The sequence below is a fragment of the Pantherophis guttatus genome, chromosome 1 (assembly GCF_059756535.1).
Source record: "Pantherophis guttatus breed Tessera chromosome 1, ASM5975653v1, whole genome shotgun sequence".
In the NCBI taxonomy this organism is placed as follows: Eukaryota; Metazoa; Chordata; class Lepidosauria; order Squamata; family Colubridae; genus Pantherophis; species Pantherophis guttatus.
The window spans coordinates 76,403,814-76,415,693 of NC_142063.1; the positions used below are offsets into that span (position 1 = coordinate 76,403,814).

The 11,880-nt window shown below is 38.8% G+C and overlaps 1 protein-coding gene and 1 non-coding gene across 13 annotated transcripts in view; both read left to right on the forward strand.

Annotated features, from left to right (window-relative positions):
* CKAP5 (cytoskeleton associated protein 5) overlaps positions 1–11,880 on the forward strand; it is a 67,290-nt gene that overhangs the window by 53,561 nt on the left and 1,849 nt on the right. For all 12 annotated transcript variants that reach the window (XR_015731504.1, XR_015731506.1, XM_087883117.1 and 9 more), the window contains 10 exons: positions 1,614–1,786; positions 3,489–3,662; positions 4,292–4,412; positions 6,054–6,233; positions 6,870–7,057; positions 7,833–7,908; positions 8,267–8,455; positions 8,540–8,677; positions 10,435–10,518; positions 11,656–11,812. Coding sequence is in view for 10 of the 12 variants with exons in the window: in XM_087883117.1 (XP_087739243.1) it covers positions 1,614–1,786; positions 3,489–3,662; positions 4,292–4,412; positions 6,054–6,233; positions 6,870–7,057; positions 7,833–7,908; positions 8,267–8,455; positions 8,540–8,677; positions 10,435–10,518; positions 11,656–11,812 (1,480 nt within the window). In the remaining 2 variants the exon portion in view is untranslated. The remainder of the gene's footprint in view (positions 1–1,613; positions 1,787–3,488; positions 3,663–4,291; positions 4,413–6,053; positions 6,234–6,869; positions 7,058–7,832; positions 7,909–8,266; positions 8,456–8,539; positions 8,678–10,434; positions 10,519–11,655; positions 11,813–11,880) is intronic.
* On the forward strand, positions 4,495–4,607 carry LOC117666193 (small nucleolar RNA SNORD67). The gene has a single exon (XR_004591670.1). It is a non-coding gene; the product is annotated as a small nucleolar RNA SNORD67 (small nucleolar RNA).

The window sequence follows — 11,880 nt, forward strand, 5'->3', positions numbered from 1 at the left end:
CACTTCAGTCCAGTTTGTGAGAATCAGTTTTTAAACTGTTCAAAGCGTTAAAGCAACTAAGCTAAAAGTCACATATTTTGTGCATATCCAGATAAAGTGGGAAAGAAAGCCTGGAGATGTCGGTCAGGGATCAATCATTAGGTCAATAGGTCACTTGATGCAACTTATTTTATATTAACCTGATTCTAAATACAGATGTGACTAATGAACTTAGAAGGTAGCTGTTGTCTCTTTACAACAATTTTAAAATATTAATTATGTACCAAATTACAAAAAGTTGGAATTAAAAAAAGATAAAAAATCTTTCTGAGAGTTTCACTATCCACATTCAAGTAGACTATCAAGCTATTTTGAAGTAAAGAAAACAGGTGGTATCAAGTACCACCTACTTCCAAAATAGTACCTTACATGGAATTATTTTTCTTACATTTCAAAACCACTGCTTTTTATCAAAATTTCAATTTAATTTTACTTAAATTGTATTATTTAGAGCAGATTTCTGAATTTCTAACATCAAAATAGTAAAAAAGGTTAGTCTTACATGAAACTTCAGGCTGTAGATGCCCTGCAAAATTGGAGAACAGCTGTATTAATAATTTTATCTTGTTTTTTAAATCTTCAATGCTTTGAGTTTTAAGATGTATTGATACATCCTACAACTTCTTTCCTATTCTCATTTTGAAAATCTAAAATGACAAATTAATGTCATTCAATTTAAATAACATCTCTGCACTTGAATATGAAATCTCATATTCTTGCAAGTTGTTAGCGTTTGGGGAAGTTGTACGTTAAGTCATGTGCTGCTTTAGGTCTTATTGTTTCTCAAGTCACTTTCCTAGGTTGAGGGGTAGGAAAAGCAACCAGAATTTACCTACATGGCAGTCCTATGTCAACAAAATGGGTTAACGTATGTGAGTGCTCCATAGTTTCATTCAAACACTGACAAAAAATTGTATTCCAGTGGCAAAATTTAATTGTAATCTGCTCTTGCTTTATACAGGTAAGGGTGGTCCCCAGAAACCCTCCAAACATGTCTGCTGAAAAATGACAATAGATTTCCCATTATTTTGCAGTGAGAGACAGATAAAAACTGAGTATAAATCCTAAAATAGGCATAGTGTCAGTGTCATCACTTGTATGACATGAGCCCTCCAATTTGCAACTCTCTCCAAGCCACCAAATGCTAATGTTAGCTCTTGGCCACAAAAGGATTGCCCATCCCTGTTCTATTGAATTAGGTAATTGACAACTTAGATAGTAAGTTGTCTTGCCTAGTGGTCACAGTACACTGAATCAAGGAGGATAGATGCCCAACTGCAAAAATGTGGATATGCTGGTTTACTGACATATAGTATTGTCTATAGAGAGGATCTGTGTAACATCATACAGTTGCTGTATCTCCAGTCTCTCTCAATTTATTTTTCATATAAGAGAGCTTACACCTTTTACACCTATTGGGGAGAGAAATTGATGAATAATAAATAAATGAGAGACTCTGCCTTTGCTTATTTTCATGTTTAGAGCATGTAAATTATTTTTTCAGAAATTATGACGCTTTGGAGCATTCCTAGAGGCAAATCTTTAACGACATTAAACTTTTTCTTCTTGTACAGCTTTCTGAGAAGGACATGAGCATGTTGGAGGAACGAATAAAACGGTCAGCTAAGAGACCAAATGTTGCTTCATCAAGGCAGGTCGATGAAAAACCCCAGCGTATTCAAAATGTCAATGCCAGCACAAACATATTGCGGAAGGGAGCAGCTGAAGATATGTCTTCCAAACTCAAGTATGTTATGTGGAGAAAATGCCATCTGTGTGCAACATTTTCACAGTGTGTGCTAAAACATGCCTTGCTGTTGCCTTGTGTTTGTCTTTTGTTTTTATCATTGCTGCATGCATGAGACACAGATTGCAAAAAAAAAAAAAAAATACTGCAAAGCAAAATGTTTGAACCTTTGTTCATCTGTTTTGTCATGTCTTGAATGCTTTCTAAATGGTATTGTGCCTTTTTTCACTGCTTCTCCATGGACAGAATTATGTATCGCACTTATAGGATGTAAGTACTAACCACTAAATCCTTGGTAGCAGGGCTCATACGATTTCTGTTTTTCCCTCCAATCATTAGTTATGAAATACCCTTTGGAAGAAGTTCCACACATTATAATAAAGCTTCTTAAAACTTAGGGTTCTAGGAAAAACTGATGTTGGATATGAGAAAGAGTGGCAACTCCCATCTCTCGGGTAAAAAAGTTAAGGGAGATACTTCTACACAAGTAGACGTCCTTCAGGTGGCATTGGATACCATCCAATGTGAAATTAAGATCCCCATCTCTGTTTAATATGTGATTCTTGGACCCCTTCTAGAATGCCTCTTGCTATACCTTATGCCGTTCTAAAATCCTCTGCTTAGTAGGAAATCCCTAACAAAATAAGACAAATGGCAAGTTGTAATTGAAGAGTATAAAACTCAGCTGGGAATATTCTGGATTCAGAAACAGTGGTCACTGAGAAAGGCAATCTAACATAATTCCTTCTCCATATATGAATAAAAACTGGATTCATTTGGATGAAACCATACTTTCTTGTTCTCTCTTTTAACATTTATGGTGGTGCATATATTTTGCTGTCAGACGTAAAGGGAAAAGGGAAACCTAACACGTTTTTAAAGAGAGTACAGATTTCAAATAGTTAGTGTCATGGCTGGCTTTGCTTGGTTAATGCAAAGGCTATACAAACTACTACAGGAAGTCCTTGACCTACAACCATTTGTTTAGTGTGTTCAGAGTTACAACAGTACCAAAAAAAGTGACTTACAACCAGTTCTTGCACTTACAACCAAATCTCCACAGTCAAGTGATCAAAATTTGGGCACTTGGAACCAGCATTTATTTACAAACGTTGCAGCATCCCTAGGTCATGTGATCACCATTTGCAGCTTCTGACAAGCAAAATTCAATGGAGGGAAGCTGAATTCACTTAACAACCACACAATTCATTTCTCAACTGTTGTGATTTGCCTAACAACTGTGGGAAAACAGGTTGTAAAATTGGGTATGGCACACTTGGCAACTGCCTTGCTTAACAAAAGGAGATTCTGGTATCAATTATGGTTATAAGTCAAGGACCGACTGCATGGGGTTTTTTTTGTTTTGTTTTGTTTTTGTTCCTGTATTTAAACATAAATCATTAGGGCACAATGAATTTTGTTACGTTGGAATAACAACAATTTGTTGTTTCGCTTCCTTAAGCCCTCCAAAAACTGAGTGGTAATGGGAGTGCCTTCCCAATTTCTTTATGAACTGCAGAGAATGTTGAGAAACCAGGGTGATTTCTTTGACATAAAGTTGGACTCGTCAACAAAGTCCCAGATAATATAGAAAAGAATGTTTTCTGTCTGTAGCTTATGAGGATTTCAGAATGTCACTTCTGTTGAGAAGGCAGCATGCTTCCTGAAATATTAAGGAAAATGTGTTGCTTGATTTTTATAGCCAAGCCCGCAACTTGAGTGGCCATTCAGAGGCAATGCATACAGTTCCTCGGGAATTTCAACTGGATCTAGATGAAATAGAAAATGATAATGGCACAGTGCGATGTGAAATGCCAGCACTTGTTCAGCACAAACTGGATGACATCTTTGAGCCAGTCTTGATTCCTGAACCTAAGTAAGTGCGGGGGAATTTTGTTGGTTTTGACCCAGGATGTGCATATTATAGGTATAGTGTTCTCTCTCACATATGAAGGTTCTACCCAAGGCCATAAAAGAAAAGATCAGAGCAAAAAGAAGTCAATACTAATTGATGTAACTATAGTTAAATTTAATAGAGCATTCCATTTATAAAATACATTGATTCTCTCATCTGCATATACCAGCAACTGTCTCATACAGAGATAGAGATATATACATACATGTTCCTCTCCTTTCTTCTAACAGCAGTGCAAAACACACAAAAAAGTATCCTGCCCACAGAATAGAGATAGGAAAAGGTAGAAGAAAAAAAGGAGAGGAACAAAATAGAGATGAGTCAAGGAGAAGAACTGACTTGACAAGGAAGGAAAAGAATGAAAGAAACCCTATTCTGTTACAGGAAAAATGTTAAAATTCCACAGGCAAGCAGCAACTACTTACTAGCTATATTTGCAGCCATTTGTACTTCCTACCGATGTGCTTGTTTTCAATAACATATTCTGTTTTTCTCAATTACTGTAAGTGAAGACTCTCTGCAAAATTTGCAAGTTTTATTTTGGAAGTAGGGTTGTCTTCCAGTAATTGCAAAATCTTTCCTCCACCCAGGGTCCGCGCTGTCTCCCCACACTTCGATGACATGCACAGCAATACTGCTTCTACTATCAACTTTGTTATCTCCCAGGTAGCCAGTGGGGATATAAATACTAGTATCCAAGCTCTTGCACAGGTAAGTGGTGTTCTTTGTAGATGGCGGCAACATAGTGCTCCTAAGGATCATCAGTTACTATTTAACAGATCAACAAATTATTTGCGAGAGTGATGAGTTGCACATTTGGTGGAGCTGTGTGTCAGGTGACACATGCACCACTCTGAAATATGTCTTGATGACATAACTAAGTGCACAGGGGCCATCTGACTCGCAATTCTCAAAAGGAACGTAAGTGGTGCCTTCCTGGAGTGGACCTCTGGTCTATCCAGTCCAGCATTCTGTTCTCACAGTGGTCAACAACTCCACAAGGAAGCCCATCTCCCAGCAGATGGTCTATAGCAGTGATGGCTAACCTTTTTGCCATTGTGTGCCAAAAGTGGGAGGGTTGCGTGTGTACGTGCCCACACCCATAATTCAGTGCGCCCTGTATGTGCATGCGTGACACACACACACCCATGCTGCTCCTGCTTTTGGCACAGTGGGTCCGGTAGGCCCATTTTTTGCCCTCCCCAGGCTCCAGAGGCTTTCTTGAAGCATGGGGAGGATGAAAACAGCCTTCCCCAACTCCTCTAGAGGCCGGAAACATCCTGTTTCCTGACTTCTGGTGGGTCTAGAAGGCCCGAAAATCAGCTGGCCGGCACACGCATGCACACCGGAGCTGAGCTAGGGCAACACTTGCGTGCTATAGGTTCGCTATCACGGGTCTATAGAGTTACCAACAAGACTAATAAGTTTTAAACCCCATGACTTCCATGAATTGATCCAAACCTTTTTGAAGCCAGTCAAACTGGTAGCAAACACCACAACTTGTAAAGAAAAAGTTCTTATGTTCAAGTGCAAGAACATAGAACATTGTCATCCTCTAAATAATTCCTTGACTTTCATTTTGATGCCAAAAGGCATGCAAGGATACTTTAACTCTTTATATTATCTAATAAGACAACATTTATTTAACCTTACTGGGCTTTAAATCAAATTCCTGTTCCTCCACTACTTGGATTTCAGTCTACTTAACCTTGAAGCAGAGTCCTCTCTTTCGGGTTCCTGCATGCGCATGCGCTCGGCCAGCTGCTCTCTTCCGGGTTCCGGCACACACATGCGTGCCAGAACCTGGGAGAGAGCAGCTGGCCAGTACGCATGTAGTGCTGCTGGCCCAGTGCATATGCATGTGACAGAACCCGGAAGAGCAGCTGGCCGCTGCACACGTGTGCACCAGCCAGCTTCTCTCTTCCGTGTTCCAGTGCTCTGGCGCGCATGCACACACTCCAGTTTTGCCATTCAGTGCTGAAAAGATTAACCATCACTGCCCTAGGGCTAACAATTATTGCAATAGCAGGGGAGGGAAATGAATTCTAAATTTTTGTAGTAATGTACATATTTGAGACAGGTTCTTTGAAGTGTGAAGGCTGCAGAATTTGTTAAAATAGATAATGCAGGAATAACTAACCTTTGCTGGCTGGCACTGCACATCTGATGTTTGGTCTAATATTCTAAGATTGTGAACGAAGTGATGGATTCTTAGAGAATTGAAATCGAAGAGTAGAATGGGAAAAGTAATAATTAAGAGGAGAGATTGGTGATAGTTTTTGCATCTAGTGCATGCCATTGTTTTGAATACTCTGCTGCATGAAGAAACATAATTATTATGTCTGTATACAGATTGATGAGGTTCTAAGACAAGAGGATAAAGCTGAAGCAATGTCTGGCCACATTGACCAGTTCTTAGTAGCTACATTCATGCAGCTCCGACTCATTTATAATACTCATATGGCTGATGAGAAACTGGACAAGGATGAGATTGTCAAGTTGTACAGTTGCATCATCGGAAACATGATTTCAGTAAGAGTTCCTTATTTCCTTTGCTACTGTAAAATGAGGGAAAAAACAGTCAAAATTTGGTCAGGTATAATTTTTTTATTTTGTTTTTTTAATGTAAAATGTATTTATTCTAGAATAGGTATACATTTATCTAAAAAGTAAAGTATACTGCATATCAAGCAACCTTAATGTAGAATCTGTTCTAGATATTTTACGCATTTTAATTTTTGAAGTGCTATTTTTAGGGATGAGTAAATGCCGCTCCCCAAATATCTTAAGTGCATTTCTTATAGCCCTGTCTGCTGCAGTTTTGAACTGCAGTGTCAATCATCTGACATCAACATTCTTTAAAGTACAAACCATGCCTTTAAGAGGTGCGGCTTGTGTTTTATTGTTGTGTTGTGATTTGCCACTGAATTTCTTCAGGCTGGCATGTAAAGCATCCCCTTCCCTTCAGTCCTGCACCACAGGTTCTTTCTGCTCATCAACACTTCTAAATATATTTCTGACAACAAGGCTTACTGAGAAGGCAAGCGAAATGCAACATTGTTTTCCCATAGTGACCAATCTAATATTGGGGCTCTGAAGGGGTTATTGAAGCTTTTAAGTTTTATTCAGAAGAGAGAATTATATCTAACACTTAAATTCATTTGACAGTTATTCCAGATTGAAAGCTTGGCAAGGGAGGCTTCTGCAGGAGTGTTGAAGGATTTGATGCATGGCCTTATTACATTAATGCTGGATTCAAGAGTTGAAGATCTAGAAGAAGGCCAGCAGGTTATCAGATCTGTCAACCTCTTGGTGGTAAAAGTTCTAGAGAAATCTGACCAAACCAACATATTGAGGTAAATAACTTGATGATAAGATGAAAAAAGTCTTTTTTATATAGTATAATTTTTTTATAGTATAGATTATACTATAAAAACACTTAACACTAATATTCCAGCATGTGCTTGATGAAATACTTTTGTTCCTCATTACAGTTGAATACAGTTGAACAGTGCTTCAAATTCAGTTCAGAAGAGATGATTTAGAGCAGGGGTGTCAAACTCATGGCATCACAGCGGCATCACATGACGTATTGGGACTTTTCCCCCCTTCACTAAACTGGGTGTGGGTGTGGCCAGTGTATGATGCATCCGGCCCATGGGCCGGGAGTTTGATAACCCTGGTTTAGAGCATAAACACTGGTTGTAGCTAATTAAAGCAGCCATATCTGTTCTAATTGTGTGATTGCAGTGGAGGCCTCTGCAATAACTGTTCAGTCTTAGAAAAAGTCATGGATGCTTTCATGAATTACAGATAGGTATTACGTTCATAGTCTGATGTATTTTGAACAATCTCCCAAGTAAAATCCTAAGTATTACACTCCTCAGCATGGTACTTGCTGATTCTCGGTGAAAATATGTATGACTCTTGCAGTTGTTATATTTAGATGACACTTGGGAGATTGTTGCTTGCTTTGTGGCAGACTTGCTTTTATGTCAATTGCTATTATATGTATAGTAATTTTACGTTATTTGTATTTGAGATTTAAATGTTAGCCATCCAGAATCACCACGGTGAGATGGGCGGCCGTATAAATCAAATAAATAATGTTACTTCACTTAATTCTTCTAGTGCCCTGCTTGTTCTACTCCAGGACAGTCTATTAGCAACCGCTAGTTCTCCCAAGTTCTCAGAACTTGTAATGAAAGTGAGTACCTAGGTTTGTTTTAAAATTTGAAATGGCATAATGATATGTATTACCAACTTGTCATAATTATAGACCTAATTCTTTTCTATTGAAAAAATTACAATATGAATACAACTTAGTGTGGCATACTGTTATTAATAGATAAGCCTGACAATAAAAACTAAAGGTTTAAAAATCTCTATTAAGAGTTGGTGTCTTTATGTCCAATATAATTGAGCGGACAATCACCATATTTGTTCATGACCATTTATTTTAAGCTTTTAAAACATCAAGTTTGCCACTGACGACTCTACATTAGGATATACTGTTCCATAAGTAACTGATTTTGGTTTGTAAACATTTCTCTCCTGTCTCCAAGTGCTTATGGAGAATGGTAAGACTTCTCCCTGAAACCATCAACAGTATCAACCTGGACCGAATCATGTTGGACATTCACATCTTTATGAAGGTGTTTCCAAAAGAGAAATTAAAGCAGTGTAAAAGTGAATTCCCAATACGGACTCTGAAGACTCTGATTCATACATTATGCAAACTGAAGGGACCCAAGGTAAGACCAAATGGATTTGTTCCTGTGAATAGTTCTCAGGAATATTTAAAAGATTCTCTCTAAAGTTATAATGTTCCTTTCTAGATTTTAGATCATCTAACAATGATAGACAACAAGAATGAGTCTGAATTGGAGGCTCATCTGTGCAGAATGATGAAACACTCCCTGGACCAAACTGGAAGCAAATCTGATAAAGGCACAGAAAAAGGCGCTTCCCGAATTGTAAGTATTTTGTATTTTAAAATAGAAAGAAAACAACCATCATGTTAAACCTGGTTAATTTTCTGAGTGCGCAGTTGTGAATTATATCATTTTTACTGTATCGGACTTCTAGCCTGGATTACATAGAAGGCTGAAGATGCTCCTTGATGTGGCTGGATTAGGATGTCAAGAAACACAGGAAGGCATTTTGCAAAGCGTTTGGTTAGCTACAGAATATCTCTTGCACAGTAGCATGTTTCAGGCTGTATACAAATGGGCAACATGCCTATTTCCTATAAACAATCAATTTTCTCTTTTTTCATGCATTTATTTATAACATTTATAACAGATCTTACTTGAAAAGACTCAGATAGTCACTTTGACTTCTTTTAAAGGAGATGAATTATAGGTGGTCCTCAACTTGCAACAGTTCATTTAGTGACTATTCAAAGTTACAACAGCACTGGAAAAAAATGACTTATGGCCGTTTTTCACACTTACAGCCGTTGCAGCATCCCCACAGTCACATGATCAAAATTCGGATGCTTGGCAACCAACCCATATTTATGATGGCTCATGTGATCACTTTTTTGCGATCTTCTTACAAGCAAAGTCAATGGGGAAGCCAGATTCATTTAACAACGGTGTTACTAACTTATCGACTGCAGTGATTCACTTAACTTCAACCCGAAAAGTCGTAAAATAGGGCCAAATTCATTTAATAAATGTTTCACTTAGCAACATAAATTTTGGACTCAATTGTCGTACGTCGAGGACTTCCTGTACAGTATATGATGCTATCTATCCATGTCATTGTCCCTGCCAAGAAAAAAGAAGACTTACATGAAATGATGTTCAAGAGAGATGGCTTAAATGTGTTGTGTTTAGGATAATCACAATTACAAGGTTTATTTCTGGGTCTGGTTGACACTCATAGTTCTCAAAGCGTATATCAAATTTGTCTTTTGCTGGCTATAATTTGTCTATAAGTGGCAACATTTGAAGACACACACTTCCTTTTTTCCTCAACTCTGTGCCTTCAGGCCACTATATTTACACATGGCCATTTTAAGCTTGCTTGTTCAGTAGTGTGTATAGTAGAGTATTGATAATATTTGTGAACTCTATCACAGTATTCAGAACTGTCAGGAGCCTTGGTGGAGCAGCAGACTAAAGCGCTGTTAAATAGCACTTAGCTGCCAGCTGCCTGCAGTTACTGCAAGTTCAAATCTCACCAGGCTCAAGGTTGACTCAGCCTTCCATCCTTCCGAGGTAGGTAAAATGAGGACCCGGATTGTGGGGGCAATAAGCTGACTTTGTATAAAAAAGAACACCACTTGGGGGGGGGGGCAAAGCCCTACTAAGCAGGTATATACAAACGTATGAAGGCTATTGCTTAACGCATTGTAAGCCGCCCTGAGTCTCCGGAGAAGGGCAGCATATAAATCGAACCAATAAATAATAAATAAATAAATAAACTCTGCTCCTAGTGAGCCTTAAATCACTATGTTTGGTATTGTTAATAATGCTGTCTGATTTCTTTTCTAGAATAGTGATTTGTTTTCTTTAAATTGGAATATACTGTCCTAGTTTTTCTCCTCATTTATGTTTTGTAAATCTGGCTTACCTGTCGTAGTGTTGTCTCTTTGTTTCTAAAGATGCTTCCATTACTTAAATGTTGATTCCTCTAGATTTTTTCACTTGTTTTTGTGCATTCTTTAGTTGTTATTTGGATTTTTAATTTGGTTTGTTAATTAATGTCCAAATTCATTTTATAGGATGAAAAGTCACCAAAGGCCAAAGTAAACGATATTTTGGCAGAGATATTTAAAAAAATTGGTTCTAAAGAAAACACTAAAGAGGTAAGAAGTATGCCTAGAACAAAAAAAAAAGTTGTCTTTTTTCTGCACATGGAAGAAACACATAGTAGCTCAGGATTTGGCCCACTTGATTGATTGGGGTTTGAGCAAAATTTTCAGACGGGACTTGTAGAATAATAGTCTCAACATTTTTCTCCCCTATCCCCACTGAACACCTGGCCAAGCCATATCCTTTCTCTTGTTGTTGTATCTCACGCCACTGCTGTGTTTGTTTTGCACAGCATAACCCAATGTCCATCCTTTTCCCCCCAATCATCCCAGCTCTTTCATTCCCTTACCTTCTTTTCACTGCTATTGACTTCATTTTTTCTTCTAATCTTTTCCAACCTGGAATGCCTATAACTGGGACCAGCATGTGCAGATCCAGCCACAAACCACCTAAGCCCGCTCTTTCATGCAGGCTGTGGTCTCTGCACAGAGCATTTTGCATAACTCTTTATCAGTTTCACAGGGATTTTTTTTTTTTTTTTTTGAGGTGGGGGGACAGCTTTGCAGCCTCACATAAGCATCTAGGCTAGCCTTTAGGAAAGATTTAGAGCAGAGGTGTCAAACTCAATTTCATTGAGGGCTGCATCAGGGTTGTGTTTGACCTTGGGGGGCTGGGATGTGTGTGACCAGGGTGGACATAGCCAGCTCAACGTCACTCGTGTCGGGCACCTGTGGTGGCCCAAGCACTCTGTCACCTAAAATGGGCTCCCGAGCTCCATTTTCATCTGTGACTGCCTCCTGCAACCCTCTGCCAGCAAAAACAGAGCTCTGTTTTTGCTGGCAGAGACACCGCAGGCCGGTCCTTTGCTGTTTCCAGGGCGGCCCCCACGGGTCACATCTAAGCACCCCACGGGCCAGATCCGGCCCCCAGGCCTTGAGTTTGACACCCCTGGTTTAGAGCCTACCTGTTGAACTTAAACAGAAAATACCTAAATCAACCTTTGACATTTTAAAGTATGCCCAGGAAAGAACCATTTGAAATCCTAATGATCAAATAATAGGGCGTTCAGCTCGGAGCCATGATATTGAACTGGCGTTAGTATACAACATTCAGAACCTAAATCTTCAGAGCTAATGCTTGTTTTTATCCGTACAACTTTTAATAGCTGAGGCATTTTGTTTTTAAAACAGGGTCTGGCAGAGCTGTATGAATATAAAAAGAAATATTCTGATGCAGATATTGAGCCCTTCCTTAAAAACTCCTCACAGTTCTTCCAGAGCTATGTAGAAAGAGGTCTCCGGCTGATTGAAATGGAAAGGGAAGGCAAAGGGCGGATTTCTTCCACAGGTAATTTGATACGAACTTGCAGCCAAGAGCTCTTGTGTTGATGAAGCTATCAGATTTTTCCAGGGTCA